The sequence below is a fragment of the Urocitellus parryii genome, chromosome 7 (assembly GCF_045843805.1).
Source record: "Urocitellus parryii isolate mUroPar1 chromosome 7, mUroPar1.hap1, whole genome shotgun sequence".
Classification (NCBI taxonomy): Eukaryota; Metazoa; Chordata; class Mammalia; order Rodentia; family Sciuridae; genus Urocitellus; species Urocitellus parryii.
Genome location: NC_135537.1, coordinates 135,366,217 through 135,388,410, shown reverse-complemented (window position 1 = coordinate 135,388,410; position 22,194 = coordinate 135,366,217). Strand labels below are relative to the sequence as shown.

At 42.5% G+C, this 22,194-nt stretch overlaps 2 protein-coding genes across 2 annotated transcripts; both read right to left on the bottom strand.

Annotated features, from left to right (window-relative positions):
* Positions 1–9,997: 9,997 nt before the first annotated feature.
* Positions 9,998–10,924, bottom strand: LOC144255989 (olfactory receptor 10A7-like). The gene has a single exon (XM_077801158.1). The coding sequence runs from the start codon at positions 10,922–10,924 to the stop codon at positions 9,998–10,000; it is 927 nt and encodes a 308-aa protein (XP_077657284.1).
* Positions 10,925–18,822: 7,898 nt separating this feature from the next.
* Positions 18,823–19,749, bottom strand: LOC144256225 (olfactory receptor 10A7-like). The gene has a single exon (XM_077801312.1). The coding sequence runs from the start codon at positions 19,747–19,749 to the stop codon at positions 18,823–18,825; it is 927 nt and encodes a 308-aa protein (XP_077657438.1).
* Between the last annotated feature and the right edge of the window lie 2,445 nt (positions 19,750–22,194).

Here is a 22,194-nt window from a genome sequence, read left to right as displayed (position 1 = left end):
ACAACGGACTACTTCAGGGGGTAAGTAAGGCGCCTTATCTTCTTCTTCTTCTCCTCCTCCTTCTTCTCCTTCTTGTTTTTCCTTTGCGATCGCTCAGAGACTGGTCTGGTTTTGGGCTGGAGAGCGTGAGCTCTCAGAGCCTTCTGGTTTTGGGCTGGAGAGCGTAAGCTCTCAAAGCCTTCTGGTTTTGGGCTGGAGAACGTAAGCTCTCAGAGCCTTCTGGTTTTGGGCTGGAGAGCGTAAGCTCTCAGAGCCTTCTGGTGCTCAATGGCGGGCGTGAGCCCCCAGAGGGCGTGAGCCCTCAGAGCCTTTCTGGTTTTGGGTTGGTAGCGTGTGGTTCCCAGTGGAAAACGTGAGTTTTCCCTGGCTGTGGCTGGCTGTGGCCGACAGACGTGTCTTTAGCCAGCCACGTTCCCCAGAGGGACGCCCTGGGGAACTCGGGGGAGGGACGAAGGTCCCTCATCAGGGGGGGCGAAAACGCCCCCGTCGGTGCTGCCAACCAGTCTGGTTTTGCCAGCAATTCTGTTTACTGTCTGGGTTGAGTTTATTGTCTGTCTTTAATCTTTGCCTCTGAACTCATGTTAAACGTTTATTGTGTGTGTGTCAGTTGTCTCCTCTCTCTGCTCTGCTCGGTCCAGGCCGCGGGCGCCGCGGGTGGCGGTCTGAGCGGTTCCTTCGGTGGCACGGGCTTCGCTTTGCCCGGTCTGGGTCGACCGCCGGTACTTCTGTCTTTTTCTCCACTTCATTCCGTGTTTGTGTCACCTTTGTATTGTCTCTCTGCGCTTCAGAGCAGAGTGGCCCACCCTCGGAGTTGAATGGCCCCCAGGAGAGTCCCTCCATCTCTCTCTCTATTCTGCAAAGTCAGAGATATTGTCTTTCAGCCGGGGCCGCATGGCCATCCAGATCATGGCTTCTAACCTTTCAGGACCTCTGCGAATCTCTTCCTGCATGGGTGGGGTCCGCGCAGTTTGCTGGGAGGATTCCACCCGATGGTAGGGCGGATCTGTCCTGTCCTTGTTCCTCCTGGCCCCTCCACCCACCTGTCCTTTCCGCCCCTTCGCTGTTTCCCCTTCCCGGAAGTGGGGGGGTGCTCCAGCGGGTGGGGTCGAAGGTAAGGTCGGCGGGGGACCGCCCCTCCCCCTCCTCTGCCTGCGACCGGTTGCCATCAGACGCATTTCCACCACAGTGGGGCAGGCGGGTCAGAGATGGGAGTCGGCGAGGGACTGCCCCCTCCCTCCGACCACCTGACGAGCGGAGGAAGGTGGCTAGGGGCACCCGGCCCTTTCCCTCCCTCATGGAGGCAGAAGGGACAAGGTCCCCAGAGTCTGAGTTGTTGCTTGGGAATGCAGCCCCAAAGTGGGTGGTAAACTTTGCTCCCCTTTGTTTAACAAAATTAGGAAAACAATGTTTTCTTTCCCTCCCTTAGTTGGCTTGAGTGCAAATAGAGATGCCTGCTGATTAAATTGGTGTTAATTGGCTTTGGGGGATGGGAACCAAATTTTCAGTTACAAATTTTGACACTCCCAAGGGGGCTTTTAAGAAATTCCCACTTTGCTTTCTTGGGGAAGCCTAGCACTCAAAATAAATGCAAGCAGAGGATGAGCATTTTGGGAGCTGGCTACTAAAAAGTTAGGAAAAAAAAATGCCTAGTGCCTAAGGTCAAACCAAACTGGAGGAGCTGATCCTGCGGGTGAGAGATAAGATTAAGGGACTCCCAGCAGCTGCCAGAGCCATTTAGCTCTGGGGAGTGTCCTCAGTCCTTATCTACATCTTAAGGATTAAGCCACCTCTGTTTACTTAAAAAGAAGGGACACTGAATGCAGTAAGTCAGTCACACTGAGAATTTGCTGTGACCTTGCATGTGTGTTTGAGAAAGGTGACCCTGCTCAATGACCAGGGTGGATCCAGGATTAGGGTGTATCCTGCAGGTTTTAGGAAGTATCCGGGTTTAAGATAATTTGAGTTTAGGGCGTTCCCGGTTAACAATAGGGATTTTAGGGAAGTTGGAAGTTGAAGATTATTGCTGCGGGATTAGAGTGCTCCTGCTGCTTGTTCCCGTTGAGTTCTCGTGAGATTAAAATGGGATCTGGAAAAAGCCTCATGGAGTAGGTGAGTTGGCGGCAGAACTTGAATTTCCCCAGAACCTGTTTGTGTAGAGGCCAGTGTGAATTCAGGAATAAAGGTTTGCTGTTTGAATCTACAAGGTGTGTGGTGGCTCATGATTCTGTGCCAACCCGAGACATTGGCAGCCCCTATGTGAGGACATCTTGTCCACTCATGGGAAATCTAAGGTGCCACTGATAGGAGACATAATTAAATGGAAGCTCAAAAATCTTGCAGTTCAAAGTTAGGGTTAGGTAATTGTTTAGTTTGTGGTTTCAGACAATTCATGCCAGAGAACTTAGATACTTAGGATAGAAAATTAAAAGAACTCTACTTCCAAGTTGGCAAGTAACTCCCAATCATTCAGTTTTATTTCCTCATCAATTTTTGAACTGGGTAGCCTAAGGAGATTTCACTAGGTATACAGTGCATTGATTTGGGCAAGGATAGTAAATTACGATTTGGTATCTGTTTCTCTCAGTGTGTAAGATTTAACAAAAAGTGTTGAATTAAAACATTGGTCTGGTTTATTGAAATGACATTAATTAGCAACAGTCTTGGGAATTTTCAAAGCTTAATTTTGGATATACATGGTAGTGTGTGGTTCTCTTTTAAAATTTTTCAGGCAATTTAGTACTACTTTAGGAACTTCAGAACAAAGAAAGTGGCTTAATGATCTTGAAGGTACTTCTTCTGATGGTGGCTTTTATATTATCAAGAAGGATCCTATTTTCAGTTTTGTGTGAGCAAGTTTTTCTAGTGTAGAAAGATATGAAGATGAAATTTTGAAAATTGTATCTTAAACTTTTAAAAAAATGTGACTTATGGTTAAAATGCCTTAGGCATAAAGTTTCTGTTCAGAAACTTTACCCTTTCATTCCCCACTCCTTTTTCGGACTACTTTTAATCTTAAAAGTAATGAATCATAATTATTGGGGAGTTTCGTTTTTCATCTCTGTCAGTGGAGCATAGTGCCTTCCGATTACCACGAGTTGTCCTGTGTTTCCTGGAATCATTTTTAGCATGGCCTCCATTTTAGATTTCACTTGGTATTAGACCCCGATTTATCTAACTACACTGACTACCTAACTTTAAATCTGGCTTCATTCCCCCCTCTAATTTGGGAACTCCTTACTGCTGTGAGGAAGGGGGACGAAGAGGATCTCTCTGGCTTCTTCAGGCTGAAAAGGGACGGTGTGGGGCAAGCAGTTTGGAGTTCCCCTTAAAAATATCGGGTCTATCGAGTGGTCCATGCTAACAGTCCAATTGAGAAGTAATAGGCTGGAGGGCCATTCAAGTGATAGGTGGTCTATAAGAGAAACAAGAACTCATTAGTACTGGAACCAGATTGAGGCAGCAAGAAATGCCACAGCACAGAAATATGCCAATGAGTATAATGGCCAAGACAAAGATCAACAATGTTTTCTATCGGACAGTACCAGGAACTAGGAGTTGAGATACTGTTTCCACGACAATGTTGCTGAGGACATGGCTTCTATCTGAGCACGTAAATCTTTAAGGATATTTGTCACATTGTCAGAAATGTCAGGGATGTCAACACAACAACTAACATTTAGGGTTACAGATGTCTTTTCCCTTAAGACATAGTCTAATAATTTAATGCCATCTGATCCTGCAAAATCCTTTTACTAGTATGACCTCTGTGTCTAATAGAGAAATCTTTAATTCTGCTTCTCAGGGCTGGATAACCATACTAGCAAACATCAAGCCTACCTGCGTTGGTTAGAAATGAAGGCCTTAGACTAAAACTATTCCAACAGTCCCTTTGATAGTTATCAGGTATTTCTGTCTAAGAATCTCATTTGTAGCCTCCAGTCTATTTATTATTATCATTTAAGATGTCCAGGAACAGCTGTGCTTTGGCTTTGACTGTCTTTGCTAAGTGTTTAAGATGAAGCAAGTCAAACTGACTTCTGTTTCTACCTATTGTTAACAGTCAGCTGAGCGTCCTGGGAGTCCTCGGGAACTTCACAGCAGCTTCTCAGTTCTGCTAGTGCCAATTGCGCAAGGATGGGTCCAGGCCTTGCTTGACCACGTGGCTTCCCTCAGAAGCATCAGGGATGTCTCCCTTTTCTGATGACCCTCCTCTTCACAGCAAATGCACTGATTGGCTTTCTGTCCTCCACTGGTCTCATTAATCTCCCTAATCAGGAGGTTATGTGGCTTAGAGTTGCAAAGCCGTTTGGAGAAGTCCCCTATCCCTGATTCAGACTGACTCAGAGGGCAAGAGCCAAATATTGGTTTTCTTGGCCCTTTAACTTTAATTTTAAAACTTAATCTTAAACATCTAGCAAATAAACTTCAACAGCCTTATACTAAGTACTGGGCTTTGGTACCTATCTCTCTATCCTGTAGGTGATAACTCCTTATCTTAAGTTAACCCAGGTTGTGAGTTCTTAAAGTAGTACTTCTTTAAAACATTAACAGGCAGTCCTTAGACCATCTAAAAGCAAACTACAAACAAAACTAACTAGGATAAAAACATATTTAGTTTATGTAATAGCTACCTTGAATTCTGGCAGAGTTATACATTATAATCCCCTGTTTGAGGTCCTGGCAATCGTGACAAAAACCAACTTTTGGACACAACCTTAAATGCACTGAAATCTGGTCTATTTTTTATAGCCGCCTTCATATGCAGTGAGATGGGACATAGAGCCTTATCTCAAGTAAGGTGGGGTTCTTCATAAATCTTAAATACTATAGTTCTGAAGCTGATCTTTGTTTTTTTTTAGACATCATTTTACAAAGTCTACATAAATTGTTGCTCAATCTTACATGAATATTAGCTAACACAATATAATATCACATCTAAAACATGAATTAAAGAAAGGCTGAAAACTTTTAACCTCTTGTAGGAAAGTAGCAAAGTACTTTTGTGTTTTACAATAAAACCTTTACCCAGATTAGGCTCTCATTAACTTAAAAATACATTTAAATTGTGTCTCAATGTAGAAAGCCACATAGAACTTTATATATCTTACTGATATCAAGTCCAGTTATAGAACACAAATGATAATTAAATCTCCAACATGTTTTTCTCTTTGAGCCTAAAATTACCATACAACTTTAGAACACCAGCTTGTAAAGCTTCTACCTTACATCAGCTGTTCCATTTTACTCGGCAGCTCACTCGCGCGGAGAAGAGTCTGCTCTAAGCTGCTCCGCGGGAAGCGCGGTGCTGGCGGCAGCCCAGTTTTGGCCTTCGGGACCCCCAGGGAGGAGGTGCAGGCTGGGGGAGGGGAGGCAGCGCCTTGGGGCCCGTGCAGGCCATGTAGGGGAAAGAGAGCAGGCGGGGTGGGGGAAAGAAATTGAGATCAAGATTTAGGGAGTAAGTGTGGGAGGAGACGGCGGGGGGATAAGCAAAGCGAAAAGGCAGAGAGGAGAGGGAGAAGGGGCCGAGGGAGCCGGGCAGCTCAGGGGCTGCAGCCTTACTGCTCGCGCTGAAGTCGTGATGGACTCTCTCCACCTTGGCTAGAGTCGTGGCGGATTCACTCCACCTAGGCCCCTTTCTTGACACGGTGCTGAGTCTTTATTGACAGATCTCCTTTAATTATCTTTACTTCTTTTAAGACATGGCAACATATGCTGCGGAGCACGGAGCGGCTTACTCGCTTCCCGCCACCATCTTTTTCTGAAAATCCCAAAGGATTTAAAATCAGCATACTACAGTAATACAGTCACGTCAATGTTTATAGCAGCTCAATTCACAATAGCTAAACTATGGAACCATCTAGATGCCCTTCAACAGATGAATGAATAAAGAAACTGGTATATATACACAATGGAATACTACTCAGCCTTCAGGAAGGATGAAATTATGGCATTTGCTGGGAAATGGATGGAAATGGAGAATAGTATGCTAAGTGAAACAAGACAATCCCAAAGAATCAAAGGCTGAATGTTTTCTCTGATATATGGATGCTAATTCATAAATGAGAAGGGAAGGATTGGGAAGAATAGAAGTAAATTGGACTAGACAGAGGGGAGTGAAGGGAGAGGTGGGGGAATGGGGACAGAAATGAGAGTAGAATGGATTGGACATTATTATCCTGTGTATACACATGATTATGTTACCTGTGCAACTCATGTACAACCAGACGAATGAGAAGTTGTACTCCATTCATGTATGATGTGTCAAAATGCATTCTACTGTCATAACTAATTAGAACAAATATATATATATGTATATATATATATATATATATATATATATATATATAGTCAAAAAAAAGAGAAGGAAAATCTCTGACCTGTTGAGGAGTCTTAATTAGGTGTGTCAACCTAAATAATTTTAAAAATTACATTCTCCAAAGAATACTGACATTTATTTGGGGGATAACAGAGCTTTGCAATGGGAATATGCATGACATAGAGAACTGTGGGCACCGTGGTACACCCCTGTAATCCAGCTACGTGGGAGACTGAGGCAGGAGGATTACAAATTTGACACCCTCCTGAGCAACTTAGCAAGAACTTGTCTCAATATAAGAAAAATAAAAAGGGCCAACAGCATAGCTCAGTTGTAGAGTGCCCTTGGGTTCCATCCCCAGGGTCTGTCTGTCTGTCTGTCTACACACAAAGAAGTTGAGGTGAGGGGAAGTTTTAATGAGAATTGTGTCAGATATTTTGAAGCAAATAATCCTTGGCCACAGTGGTTAACAATAAGCGTGGTATCAGTCCAAGGTTGAACAGTTTCTGGGCAGATGTCCTTGCACTGGTACTTTTTGTATAAGGTTGTGGCAGCCCCTATTCAGCTAGTGACTCTGGCAGAGTGTTTTGTGATGGTAACTATCAGGCAATTATGTGTAAGAGTTCTTCCTTTGTCTTTGCTTATTTATTTATTTTTGGTTATGTTTTACACAAGTGACTCCATTTGGATTCTGACAACATTCAATATTTCCTTCACAGATGCTCTGGGGAAAAAAAAAGTTGAAATGTGTAGTTTAGATTTGATAACTTCACCCACTTAGTGCACAGTTGTGTTATTTCCTCACATGCTTACAGCTGTGAACCACCACCATGTCCAGGACAGGCCACCAACAGCTCCACCAGACCAAAACATTTCTCTGAGCAGTTTTACAGGAAATTGCCAGCCCTAACCTGAGAACCACTCTTCTGTTTTCTCTCTGGGTGGCCTTTTAATGAGCAGGATTAGATGCTTCTGTGAGTCCTGGAGGACAGGGTCTTGTCCAGTCAATATTGTGTCCCCATTGCCCAGCACAGAGCCTGGTTGCAGTTGGTGTTGGGAAACCTTTGTTAGGAGTGAAGAGAGGGGACAGGAGGAAGAAGACTGAGAGGAGGCAGGAGCCTTGGCCTCCAGTCCTGGTGCTGTCCCATGCTTGCTGTTTGACCACTTGGGAGTCAGTGGCCTTCTCTTTTCTTAACAAACATTGTATAAGAATTGCGATTTTGTGTGGCCAAACATGCTATGCAAAGCAACTGTTGATGGGTACAGAGGCGGGGTGTTCCCGTGGGAGAAGCCTTCTTACATGAAGTGGAGTCTCAGGGCAAAATGGAGTCTGTTTGGTGATCGCCCATATAGCCTGGCCCATAACATGGTGAAGTTGATTTCTACCTATTTTTGTGGTTATTATGAATGGGATTATTTCCCCCAAATCTTTTTCCAAAAGGTCCACTTTGAGTGTACAGCAAAGCCACTGGGTTTTATGGGCTGATCTTGACTTCCTGCTCTGCGGGGTTTACCAGTCGTTGGGTGGCCTCTCAGGACCGACTATGGACTCACATCATCTGGAAGCAGGAAGAATGGCACTTCCCCCTCTCCTGTTTGTGTCTTTCTTTCTCTTGCCTGGTGCTCTGGCTGAAATGTTAAGTACTTACTGTATTAAAGAAGGGGAATTGCCCTATCCATGCTTCTGGAGAAAATTCTTTCCATTTTCCCAGTGTTCAGTACCATGTTGTCAGAGGATTTGTCCGGTGCACCCCTTTATATGGTTGAGGGATGATCCCTCTAGACGGAGCCATTCATCAATTGATTATTCATTACTCAGACCAGACAATAACTGTGGTTGAAGTCCCCCAAAAAATGTGGATGTGGGGGCTGGGGTTATAGCTCAGCAGTAGAGTGCACTTTCCTTGAACATGTGAGGAACTGGGTTCAATACTCAGCACCACATAAAAAAATAATAATAAAAAAATGTGAATGTGTCTATTTCTCCTAGAATTTCAGTAGTTTTTGATGTCCTTGTGTCTGCTATAGACATATTAAGGAATTTTGCATCTTCTTTGGGAAATGAATTGTTTAATATTATTTAATTTCCTCTTTATTCCTGATTACTTTCATTGTTCCCAAAATCCTTATCTGAACTCAACACAGCTGCCCCATTTCTTTTGGTTAGTTTCAGCATGGTGGTTCTTTCTCCATTTCTTTACATCTAACAATATCTGTATATTTAAAGTGAATTTCTTGTAAGTAGCATATAGTTGATTTTTGTAATCAACTCTGCTTGTTTTGGACATTTACATTTCTAGTAATTATTGAAAGAATTAATTCAACATCTACAACATTCATAATTCTTTCATATTTGTTATTATTTTATTAGTTTCTCTCTTCTTTCGGGTTTTGTTTTTATTTTTGTTTGGTACCAGGAATTGAACTCAGGGGCACTCGAACACTGAGCCACGTCCCCAGCCCTATTTTGTATTTTATTTAAAGACAGGGTCTCACTGAGTTGCTTAGCACCTCGATTTTGCTGAGGCTGGCTTTGAACTTGTGTTCCTCCTTCCTCAGCCTCCCAAGTCAGTGTATTACAGGCATGTGCCACCACTTCCTGCTACTTTGTTTTCTTTCTTTCTTTTTTTAACCATTTTATATGGTTTTATTTTGTCAGTGTTTTGTCCTTGAATTCCTAACATACATTTTAACTAACTTAGGCCCATTTTCAATGAGCACTTTGTCATTTTTTGTGCATTGAGAAAACTTACAGAATAAGGTAACTCATAATATTCACATATAACTATCTGTGTGGGAAACAAAAACCTGCTTTATATTTATTTGACTTTTTAAAAAGTTGTCAATCATTTCATACCCCAAATCATGTGATTGTCAATTCTGCATGTTCATGGCACTCTATCACATAGATCACAACAAAACTTTTTATTTTATTTAACTTGATGCTAGTGCAAAGAAGGAGCTCTCAAAAGCTAAACAATCTCTAAAATCAGACTATTGGGTCTCGGATTGTAGCTCAGTGACAGAGCAAATGGATAGCGTTCCATTTCCATTTCCATTTCAATATGGCTTTCCATTTTCAACAACCTCAAAGATGAAATGAGAATGGGTTCTACTCTTTGGCTTCAAGATCTAAGCAGAGCATGGGCTAAATAAATGAATTAGGAATAGTAAGGCAGTTTGAAAGAGAGGGAAAGGAATAAGTAGATTTTAGAAAGGTTAAAATTGTGTTCCTTATCTTACATTCAAAGACACAGTGTCAAGAGAGAGATTAAAATTCAAGATTAGGAGCCATTACATGAGAATGATGATAAAGATTTGAGAGTACCTTATAAGAAAAGATCAGAGGGAAAAAAAGAACATGAATTCTTACAGATACACCCAATGGAAGAAGAATTTTTTTTAGACACAATAAAGATATTATGTCCAAAAAAAAATATTAAAAAGAAGTGATTTTTTATTGTACAACCTGAAGAAATCAAAATTAGTTTTTCTGTGGTGGAAAGTATATAAAACCAATGAAGCAAAAGATCATCTGGAGAGAGAGGAGAAGCAGCAGGTGGCCTTATACGGAGGGGTCCACAGGGTGAAGAATAAATGGGAGGAATGGGGTAAGGTTTGGCTGCACCCCCTGGTCATCAGACCCCTGGACAAGTGCCCACACCCTGCGGTCACTAGCACTCAGAACTTTCTCTGACAGTACAGTCTGTGTAGTGCATCCTTCATGTCTCGGTTCCTCAGACAGTAGATGACAGGATTCAAGAAAGGGGTGAGGATGGAGTAGAAAATGGATGCCAGGCGACCCTGGGTAGGGGAGTACTGAGAGGCAGACCTCAAATAGGTGAAGCTTGCACTGGTGTAAAACAGAAGGACTGTGGTCAGGTGGGAGGAGCAGGTGGAGAAGGCCTTCCACCGGCCATCCACGGAGGGCATCCGCAGGAGGGTGGAGATGATGCGGATGTAGGAGAGGACCTTGAGGGCAAAGGAGCTCATGATGACGCAGCTGCCCACAGCGAAGACCACCTCCTCGCTGGAGTGGAAGTCGGCACAGGAGAGTCTCATGAGAGGAGGAATGTCGCAGAAGAAATGCTCAATAACGTTGGGCCCACAGAAGGGAAGGGAGAAGGTGTTGAGGGCCAGGAAGGCTGCATAGAGGGCCCCGCCCACCCAGGCCAGGACCACCAAGGCACAGCAAAGCCTCTGGCTCATAATGGCCCCATAGAGCAAGGGCCTGTAGATGGCCATGCACCGGTCATAAGCCATGGCCGTGAGCAGAAAGCACTCAGTCGAACCAAGTGTAAAAAACAGGTAAAGCTGAGTGACACACTCAAAGTAGGAAATGACCCCAGATCCCTCAAGGGTGGTAGCCAGTGCCTTGGGGATGGTGACCGAGGTGTAGCTCAGATCCACAAAACACAGATTCTTCAGGAAGAAGTACATGGGTGAGTGCAGGCAGCTGTCTCTAACCACAGCTATGATGACAGAGATATTCCCCAGGAGGGCAAAGGCGTAGACCCAGGAGAAAAATAAGACGACCACTAATCTCCATTCTGGGATGTCTGAGAAGCCCCTGAGGATGAACTGGGTCACTCTGGTGTGATTGAACATTTCTCTCTCTCTGAAGTTGTGTTCGGATGCAGTGGCCACAGAGAGCTAAGCAAGAGAACAGAAGCGGGAGATGAGCTGGAAACCTTGTCCATGAAGGGCTTTTGTCTACAGAGGTTCATCTTCTCTCAATGGAAAAACGCCCAAGAAGCAGCTTATGTAATGATCATAACTCAGGGAATTATGTGATGGTTTTGATGAACCAATCTGCAGCCTGTGTCCAAGTCAACTGCTCTTATCACATTGCTGGAAAACATTGCCTCATGGGAGAGAGGAAGAGGAGAACACAGAAGGGCAGAACAGAGGAGAGGAGAGGAGAGGAAAGGAGAGGAGAGGAGAGGAGAGGAGAGGAAAGGAGAGGAGAGATGTCTCACCAATTTTTCCTCCCCCTCATTTTGGATGGCTTCAGGTAAGAAGTTTCATGTATTTACTTCATACATTGCCATAGTTCACCACTTTGGGGTTTTTCAACATTAACTCCATCAGTCATGTTTTAGCCAATGGAGAGATGTGTATTTTTTAACTCCTTTCTTCCTCCTGGTGTGACTGCCTATACATTCCCCAAGCCCTCCTAGATTTTTTTTTTGTATGATTACCTTCTTGCCCAATTCCCTTTACTGGTGTCAATTTTGCTGTCCTTCCCTAAACTATTGATTTTCTTGTTTTTTTTTTATGTAAAGTTGAATGATTTTACTGGGTTTTTTTGGCAGTTTCAGGGTTTACTAAATTAGTAAATGATTTTTTAAATTTGTGAAGTACAATTAATATATCGATCAGAAAATATTTAATATGTTAAAAACCAAGAAAGACTACCTCAACTTCTAGATCAACTTCTAGGTAATAATATAAACACAAAACAACAACAAGAACCAGTGACAAGGAGGAAAAGAAATGCAGGAAGGAGCACCAGATCAGGAGAAAGAGGAGAAGGAGGAAGGGTTAAGACAGAGAATTAAATGCAGTCACTCTTCAGCAAACCGCTAACAGAACATACAGGAGAGAACAGGATTGTGTTCACTGCCACTCAGGATTCCGTCTGTCTGTGAAGTTTGGCTGGGTCTCTCTTTATACTGCAAATGTTACCTGAAAGGAGGTAGGATGGACCTCTTTTCTCGGAAAGAATAAAGTAGAAGTCCATTCTTCAGAGCTCATTCTGTGACCTGCAGAAAAAGCCTTGTCTTTTAGAAGATTCTTGTTCCTTGTGCCACGTGTGACTCAGACAACTGGACTTTGCAGTGTGGAATAATACTTTTGAAAACACTAGATATCTCCAAAGACTAGCAATGGAATCCTATATGAGCCTGCCATCCAACTCCTTTGTATTCATCCAAAAGAACTAAAATTGGCATACTATAGTGACACAGTCACAACCCTCCATGTTTACAGCATGACTCCCAATAGCTAAGATATGGAACCAGCCCAGGTGCCTTTGAAGAGTGAATGGCTAAAGACAATGTGGTCTATATATGCTGTGGAGTTTACTGAGCCATAAAAAAGAATGAAATGATGTCATTTGCTGGTCAATGGATGGAACTGGAGAAAGGGGATGGAACTGGAGAACTTCATGCTAAGTGAAATAAGAGACTAAGAAAATCAACAGTGGAATGTTTCCTCTCCAATGGGGGGCTAGAACAAAATAAGGAATGGAAAAGAGTGAACCTCAAGAAGGTAAAACAGTGGAGTAGGGAGGATAGGAGGGAGTGAACAGGGACAGGAAAGGAGGAACTGAGAAATCAAAATCATCAAATTTTGCTATGAACATGGATACACACACCCCAGTGAATGCCGATCTTACGTTTGTCTTTATAGTGCTAATTTAAAAAACAGGAAACACATATAAAGAAGATCATTAGAACAGGAAGGAGGTCAGGGGAATAAGAAAAGGGTGGGGAAGTAGAAGTACAGGGGCTGAAATGTGGCATTTTATTTTTATGCAATACTAATATTTTAAAATGAAACCACTATTATGTATAACTATAAACCACTATTATATATAACTATAATGCACCAATAAAATCATTAAAATTACTTAGTAAAAAAGAGTTAGTGTTATGGTTCTTACATATATATTTTATTAATTCAATTTGAAATATGAAATATTTATTAAAATTCACAAAATCTTATAAACTGTACTTACTACAGTATAACATATTTAATAAACATGGAAATATTTCAGAAATCAGAGAACAAAAACATGGGTCTAACAGATATAAGGTTCAAACACATTATTTAACAGTTGTTTTCTCTGCACAGATGCATCGAGTGGGGTCGGTCGTGGTGATGTTCTGGCTCCTGACCCTGATGGGGGAGATGTTTTCCCTCAAGCCTCGTTTTTCAGACAGGACAAGGAACTTGCAGAGGCAAGGCAGGAAGGTGTTAGAGAGTGGCCACAACTCTCACCGCCTCCTGCACATCCATTCCCACTCCTCCTAAAGGCTTTGCTCATGTGATTGACGATCTTGACTCAAGGCTGGGCTTTTCTAGAAGGCCCTACAACAAAGCTCTGACAAGTGCTCATCTTAGCCACATTTTCAATAGGAAATTCATTTTACTTGGAAAGTTGGTTAAAGTTGGGAAATTTAACTCTATTCTGACATCTGATAGGATTAAATACATCCATGTAAACTTTTATCCACTGTCACCTCATGTGGAAGAGTCCCAGAATTGTTTCATATCCTCAAACACATTGAGGTGAAGTTGATCACAATAAACATATTGGAGTTAGAATACCTAAAAACAGTTTTGAGGGATCTTTTATAAAACAACTCTGCTAAAGCTCAGGGAAATTGTCTTTTACTGAATGCATACACTTGATGTAAGCCTTGATTCCAGGTGTGCGTACCAAATCCCTGCACCTTAGAAGTCTGGGTTTAGTATTTATTTCCTATTTTCCATTTTTTCCCTCTGCAGGCATGATCCTTCTGAGAAGGATGGGGCTCTGTCTTTCTCTTCATGCAGTCAGTGCTCAGGACCAAGCCCAGTTGGTGCTCAGTGGAGAATGAAGGAGTGAGCAGCCTGTGTACAACCTGCCCTTCACACACTCGGCTTTTAGATGTGATTCTGCAGGAGCTCGCTCTAGCATTTCCAGCAGTGGGAGTGCTCAAGCTCCTGCATAAGGACAGTTAGGAATCTTGCAGACACTCAGCAGAACCACATTATGAAATATGACCATACTGATTATTAAATATTGTTGAATGGTAGAAGCTTATCTGCTGTTCTGAGCCTGCTCTTCCCCAATTTACCCCAAACTCCAGAGGAGGCATTCCCTATCTGCAGAAGAACTGGAGAGTCAAGAACACAGTCCATCTCTGATTCCCACATCTCTCTCTATATTCAACATTAGTAAGAATTGAAAGAAGACAGTTGACTGACCCTCCACTCATTGACTCCAGGCCAGACAGTGGGCAGGTAGAATCTGGACTTGGAGAACACTAAAGAGCATTGACATAGGTGTGGCTGCTGCCAAAGCTAGATCCTGAGCAGCTGTTAGAGGCAGTCCTTGAATTTTCCGTTGGATGGAGACATCTGTGCAATACTTGGGGAATGGTAAGTTGTGCAGAGTTCAACCCCTAGAGTTTCTATAGTGGGGAGAGATGTCTTGGGGTCTTCACCTACCTGGAAAATTCCTGATGCAACCTGTTACATATATCCCCTGTCAGGTGCAAAGAAAAATAATTCAAAGAATGGTGTGGGGATGGGTGTGCATGGAGGTCCTTGGGGTCCCAGAAGGGTGTGAATGCTCAGGTGGTCAGGGATGAAGCCGCAGTTAGCAGAATGCCCACATGGCTGATGCCAGACACACCCAGGTGAGTCTATGGCTCCTGGTTCAAAGTTCAAAGAATAGGTGAGAGTGTGTGCCTGGCCTGAGGCTAATCCAAGAGGGTTTGGAGCCAGATGTCCCCCCTTTCCATCCCTGAACCACTTCCCCAGTCCTCCCTCATTGCAAGAGGACCCGAGAAACCCTGGATGGTGAGGTCCCTGGGATTTTATAAGAGAGATGTCAAATCCTGAGTGTGGGATGCATGCTTGGATGCATGCTGAAACAGTTGTTACCAATTGTAGGTGGAGGTGAATGGAATACAGTGGGTCTCACCAGGAGTCACTGAAGTTCAGATGATTGCTAATGTTAGTAGTTCTCAAAATTAATATTGTGCTAATCAACATTTGCATCGTGAAAACTTGTGCCTTCTAAACAGTAAAACATTATTCCCCTGAGAAGGTCTTTGTTAACAAAATAAACTTTAGCCCAGTATCCTCCAATTCTCTTCTTTCTAGAGGATGCCAACCAATGAAAGAAATGTCCTGTGGGAGCATGCTACTGCTCTCACTGGCCCATGAATACATTTGTTCCCCAGGGTTAATAGCCTGCTTATCTGTTTTTCTGCTTGAATGTGTATGCAATTGCAAAAGAGAAAGCATCGTTTCCATTGTCAAAAAATAAATCATGAAAAACACATTTGAAACAATAGTTAAAAACAGGTGTATCAACCCAGCAGTGTGAATCTCACCTTCCTGCATCTTCAGGAATCTGTGTGGTTTCCTTTAGGGTGTTGCTAGGTGTTGGAGGGGACAGGTAGGTGGTCCTGAACTGAAGCTCCTTAGTTCAATCCAAAGCAGAGGCATATTTTTCAGATGGAGGCAATGCTGTTGTTGTCCCTGGGATCCCAGCTGCCACTGTCCTGCCTGAATTATTCCTTCCCACTCCCTCCTCAGGTCACCCATTGCCCCCTGTCAGATGACCCAGGCTGCCTTCGGTCCTATGTTCCCATGTCAGCTTTACAAGGACAGACACAATTGGTCTTTTGGTTTCTTTCTTATTTTTTTTTTCCAAATATCCTTACAAAGACTATCTGCTGACGATATACCCCACAGAAAGGCCATGTGTGTCCTGCTTACAGCTGGTCAGTCAAGGACTTCAGACTTGCAGTGTCTACATGGTTATGATGTCTTGAGTGTCCACATGCTTGTAAATAAACTCCTGCTTAAACAGGATTCACGGGCAATTCTCTAATAGCATCTGGTGCATTATTCATGCTCAATAAGTGTGAGGTCTTTATATTTTTTTTTCTGTGCAGTAGGGGTTTTCTGGAGACACATTCACCCCATGCTTCCCCAGTCAGACCTGACTCTATGATAGCAGTTGGAGGTGCACATGAAGCAAACTGGTCCCCTACTTCTGAGGTGTGTTTACCAGAGGCAGTATGCATTAGCTCACAATTCCTGCAAAATTGGAAAGCTAAAACAATGTCATTTGTGGATATCTTCAAGTAAATCATGATTGTGAAACATGTGATTATTATTATCATTACAAGGGAAAATAAAGAGTACTCATCTCTGTAGAGTGAGCCATTTGATGCTGTCAACATTCCCCAACAGATTTGAAGTTATTTAAACAGCCACAGAAGTAGTAATTAGCAGCGATTCCCATACAGAATATAAATAAGACTGTTCAACTAGAAGTAGACGTGTGTTCTTGTATATAACTGATATGCACACGAGGTTGGGATATTAAACTCTGACTGGTTGTAAAATGCAAATAATCCACCCATTTTATCTGAGCCTTTGTCTGATTTCTAGCCCTGTAACATTCTAAAATAAATGGAAGTCAAGACAAATTAAAGATGTCACTTGCCGTTAGGTATCCATGAGGTTTTATCTCAACTAATGAGATCTCACATGGAGCAAGACTTACTTTTTGCATCCAGACACATCCAAGTGAGGGCAGAGCAGAACCTCCTCATCAGCAAGTCAGCAAGTCCTAGGGAGGAGAAGGCTGGAGAGGTGGGTGGAGTGGCTGGTTCTTCTGCATGTCCATTAAATAATGGGCCTTGTTACCACTTCCACACCATCAGGGAAAATGAGGTAATGTGACTGAAGCTCTCTAGGGAGCTTGCCCTGGGAATATATTTGGTGCCTATCACTGGATATTTTATTTATAGATAACATTGATTGAGAATTCCTAGGGGCACCTTGCGTTATTTGAGAGAGCTTGAAAAAGCACAACCTGGGAAACATGGAAATGCCAGTTAGTGAAAGAAATTTTAATAAATTCATAGTAGAGGTTGATAATGTTGGGGTTTATCTGGCTGCAGATCAGGAGCTCATGGGGCCCTGTGGAGGGTCTGTCAGATTTTTGGAGAGAAGGTGCTTAGATATGCAGATGGTTTAGAGACTTACATATATACACACATGTATATGTATGTATGTACATTAATGTCTACTCTGCCAAAGAATGTGCTTCTTGAGTTGTGCTAAGTAGATTTGTCTTATAGAGTATAGACAATACAGAAACACACACAGCTTGGCCTGTGTTGCATGTGTGCAATTCCAGCTACTCAGGAAGCTAGGGAGGAGTGTCCCAAGTTTCAGGCCATCCTGGGCAATTTAATGACCCCTGACTCAAATATAATTTTTTAACAATAGACAGGGGATATGGGTCAGTTTTTAAGTGCCCCTAGTTCAATACCAAGTATATTTTTATTAATATGTTATAACTTTTGTAGTTAACTTGAATGTGGTAATGTAGATATTTTCCATATTTAGATGCCCATTAGTTCTAATTCTCTCTTTTTGTTTTCACTTGAGTCAATTTTTTGTGGCAGTGGGTACTAGGGTTTAAACTAAGGGGCACTCAGCCACTGAGCCACATCCCCAGCCCTATTTTGAATTTTATTTAGAGACAGGGTCTCACTGAGTTGCTTAGTGCCTTGCTTTTGCTGAGGCTGGCTTTGAACTTGTGATCCTCCTGCCTCAGCATCCCAAGTAACTGTATTACAGGCATGTGCCACCACTTTCTGCTGCTTTGTTTTCCTTTTCTTTCTTTTTCTTTTTTCCTTAATTTCTTTTTTTTAACAATTATATATGGTTTTATTTTGTCAGTGTTTTGTCCTTGAATTCCTAACATACATTTTAACTAACTTAGGCCCACTTTCAATGAGCACTTTGTCATTTTTTGTGCATTTAGAAAACTTATAGAATAAAGTAACTCATGATATTCACACAATAACTACCTTGTGGGAAACAAAACTTGCTTTATATTTATCTGACTTTTAAAGAGTTGTCAATCATTTCATACCCCAAATCATGTGATTGTCAATTCTGCATGTTCATGGCACTCTATCACATAGATCACAACAAAACTTTTTATTTTATTTAACTTGACTCTATTGCAAAGAAGGAGCTGTCAAAAACTAAACAATGTCTAAAATTAGATTATTGGGTCTGGGATAATAGCTAGTGGTAGAGTATATGGATAGCTTTCCATTTCCATTTCCATTTCAATATGGCTTTCCATTTTTCAACAACCTCAAAGATGAAATGAGAATGGGTTCTACTCATTGGCTTCAAGATCTATGCAGAGCATGGGCTAAATAAATGAATTAGGAATAGTAAGGCAGTTTGAAAGAGAGGGAAAGGAATAAGTAGATTTTAGAAAGGTTAAAAATGTGTTTCTTATGTTACATTCAAAGACAGGGTGTCAAGAGAAAGATTAAAATTGAAGATTAGTGGCCATTACATGAGAATGATGATAAAGATCTGAGAGTACCATGTAAGAAAAGCTCAGAGGAAAAAAAAAGATCATGAATTCTTACAGATACACTGGATGGAAGAAGAATTTTTTATAGACACAATAAAGATATTGTATCCAACTAAAAATAAATATTAATAAGAAGTGATTTTTAGGGTACTAACTGAAGAAATCAAAATTTTTTTTCTGTGGTGGAAAAGTATATAAAACCACTGAAGCAAAAGACCATCTGGAGAGAGAGGAGAAGCAGCAGGTGGCCGTGTGGGGAGGGGTCTGCAGGGTGAAGAATCAGGGGGAGGAATGGGGTAAAGTTTGTCTGCACCCCCTGGTCATCAGACCCCTGGACATGAGCCCACACTGCAGTGGCTAGCACTCAGAACTTTCTCTGACTGTACAGTCTGTGTAGAGCATCCTTCATGTCTTGGTTCCTGAGACAGTAGATGACAGGATTCAAGGAAGGGGTGAGGATGGAGTAGAAAATGGATGCCAGGCGACCCTGGGTAGGGGAGTACTGAGAGGCAGACCTCAAGTAGGTGAAGCTTGCACTTGTGTAAAACAGAAGGACTGTGGTCAGATGAGAGGAGCAGGTGGAGAAGGCCTTCCACCGGCCATCCACGGAGGGCATCCGCAGGAGGGTGGAGATGATGCGGATGTAGGAGAGGACCTTTAGGGCAAAGGAGCTCATGATGACGCAGCTGCCCACAGCGAAGACCACCTCCTCTCTGGAGTGGAAGTCGGCACAGGAGAGTCTCATGAGAGGAGGAATGTCGCAAAAGAAGTGCTCAACAACATTGGGCCCACAGAAAGGAAGGGAGAAGGTGTTGAGGGCCAGGAAGGCTGCATAGAGGGCCCCGCCCACCCAGGCCAGGACCACCAAGGCACAGCAAAGCCTCTGGCTCATGATGGCCCCATAGAGCAAGGGCCTGTAGATGGCCATGCACCGGTCATAAGCCATGGCCGTGAGCAGAAAGCACTCGGTCGAAGCAAATGTAAAAAACATGTAAAGCTGAGTGACACACTCAAAGTAGGAAATGACCCCAGATCCCTCAAGGGTGGTTTCCAGGGCCTTGGGGATGGTGACTGAGGTGTAGCTCAGATCCACAAAACACAGATTCTTCAGGAAGAAGTACATGGGTGAGTGCAGGCAGCTGTCTCTAACCACAGCTATGATGACAGAGATATTCCCCAGGAGGGCAAAGGCGTAGACCCAGGAGAAAAATAAGACGACCACTAATCTCCATTCTGGGATGTCTGAGAAGCCCCTGAGGATGAATTGGGTCACTCTGGTGTGATTGAACATTTCTCTCTCTCTGAAGTTGTGTTCGGATGCAGTGGCCACAGAGAGCTAAGCAAGAGAACAGAAGCGGGAGATGAGCTGGAAACCTTGTCCATGAAGGGCTTTTGTCTACAGAGGTTCATCTTCTCTCAATGGAAAAACGCCCAAGAACCAGATTATGTAATGATCATAACTCAGGGAATTATGTGATGGTTTTGATGAACCAATCTGCAGCCTGTGTCCAAGTCAACTGCTCTTATCACATTGCTGGAAGACAGAGCCTCTTGGAAGAGAGGGAGAGGAGAACACAGAAGGGCAGAACAGAGGAGAGGAGACAATAAGAGAAGGAGAAGAGAAAAGAGAAGAAGAGAGGAAAGATGATAAGAAAGGAGAGATGTCTCACCAATTTTTCTTCCCCCTTCATTTTGGATGGCTTCAGGTAAGAAGTTTCATGTATTTACTTCATACATTGCCACAGTTCACCACTTTGGGGTGTTTCAACATTAACTCTATCAGTCATGTTTTAGCCAATGGAGAGATGTGTATTTTTTAACTCCTTCCTTTCTCATAGTGTGACTACCTGTAGATTCCCCAAGCCCTCCTAGATTTTTTTTGTATGATTACCTTCTTGCCCAATTCCCTTTACTGGTGTCAATTTTGCTGTCCTTCCCTAAACTATTGATTTTATTTTATTTTTTTTGTAAAGTTGAATGATTTTACTGTTTTTTTTGTAGTTTCAGGATTTACTAAATTAATGATTTTTTTTAATTTGTGAAGTACAATTAACATATTGATCAGAAAATATTTAATATGTTAAAAACCAAGAAAGACTACCTCAACTTCTAGATCAACTTCTAGGTAATAATATAAATACAAAACAACAACAAAACCAATGACAAGGAACAAAAGATATGGAGGAAGGAGGACCATATCAGGAGGAAGAGGAGAAGGAGGAGGGGGTTAAGACAGAGAATTAAATGCAGTCACTCTTCAGCAAACCTTTTAGCAGAACATACAGGAGAGAACAGCAATGTGTTAACTGCCACTCAGGATTCCGTCTGTCTGTGAAGTTTGGCTGGGTCTCTTTTTATACTGCAAATGTTACCTGAAAGGAGGTACGATGGACCTCTTTTCTCAGAAAGAATAAAGTAGAAGCCCATTCTTTAGAGCTCAGTCTATGACCTGCAGAAAAAGCCTTGTCTTTTAGAAGATTCTTGATCATTGTGCCATGTGTAACTCAAACAACTGGATTTTGCAGTGTGGAATAATACTTTTGAAAACACTAGATATCTCCAAAGATTAGAAATGAAACCTCTATATGAGCCCGCTATCCCACTCCATTGTTTTCATCCAAAAGGCTAAAATCAGCATACTATAGTGACACAGCCACATCCCTCCATGCTTACAGCATGACTCCCAATAGCTAAGATATGGAATCAGCCCAGGTGCCTATGAAGAGTGAATGGATAAAGACAATGTGGTCTATATATGCTATGGAGTTTACTGAGCCATAAAAAATAATGAAATGGTGTCATTTGTTGGTAAATGGATGGAGCTGGGGAAAGGGGATCGAACTGGAGAACTTCATGCTAAGTGAAATAAGACAGTAAGAAAATCAACAGTGGAATGTTTCCTGTGATATGATTAAATACATCCATGTAAATTTTTGTCCACAGTCACCTTATGTGGAAGAGTCCTAGAATTGTTTCATATCCTCAAACACATTGAGGTGAAGTTGATCACAATAAACATATTGGAGTTAGAATACCTAAAAACAGTTTTGAGGGATCTTTTATAAAACAACTCTGCTAAAGCCCAGGGAAATTGTCTTTTACTTTACGCATAAACTTGATGTAAGCCTTGATTCTAGGTGTGAGTACCAAATCCCTGCACCTTAGAGGTCTGGGTTTAGTAATTATTTCCTACTTTCCATTTTTTCCCTCTTCAGGCATGATCCTTCTGAGTAGGATGGGGCTCTGTCTTTCTCTTTATGCAGTCAGTGCTCAGGACCAAGCCCAGTTGGTGCTCAGTGGAGAATAAAGGAGTGAGTAGCCTGAGTGCAACCTGAGACATTGCCCTTCACACACTCGGCTTTTAGATGTGGTTCTGTAGGAGCTCGCTCTAGTATTTCCAGCAGTGGGAGTGCTCAAGCTCCTGCATAAGGACAGTTAGGAATCTTGCAGACACTCAACAGAACCACACTAGAAGAAGCTTATCTGCTGTTTTGAGCCTGCCCTTCCCCAATTTGCCCAAACTCCAGGGGAGGCATTCCCTATCTGCAGCAGAACTGGTGAGCCAAGAACACAGTCCATCTCTGATTCCCATAGCTCCTCTCTGTTTTCAACTTTAGTAAAAACTGAAAGAGGACAGTTGAGTGGAACCCTCTAATCATTGACTCCAGGCCAGGCTGTGGGCAGATAGAATGGACTTGGAGAACACTAAAGAGCATTGATTTAGGGGTGGCTGCTA

What these genes read in the sequence shown, in the direction of transcription:
- LOC144255989 (XM_077801158.1), bottom strand. Translation starts at nt 10,924, where the DNA reads ATGTTCAATCACACCAGAGTGACCCAGTTCATCCTCAGGGGCTTCTCA.
- LOC144256225 (XM_077801312.1), bottom strand. Translation starts at nt 19,749, where the DNA reads ATGTTCAATCACACCAGAGTGACCCAATTCATCCTCAGGGGCTTCTCA.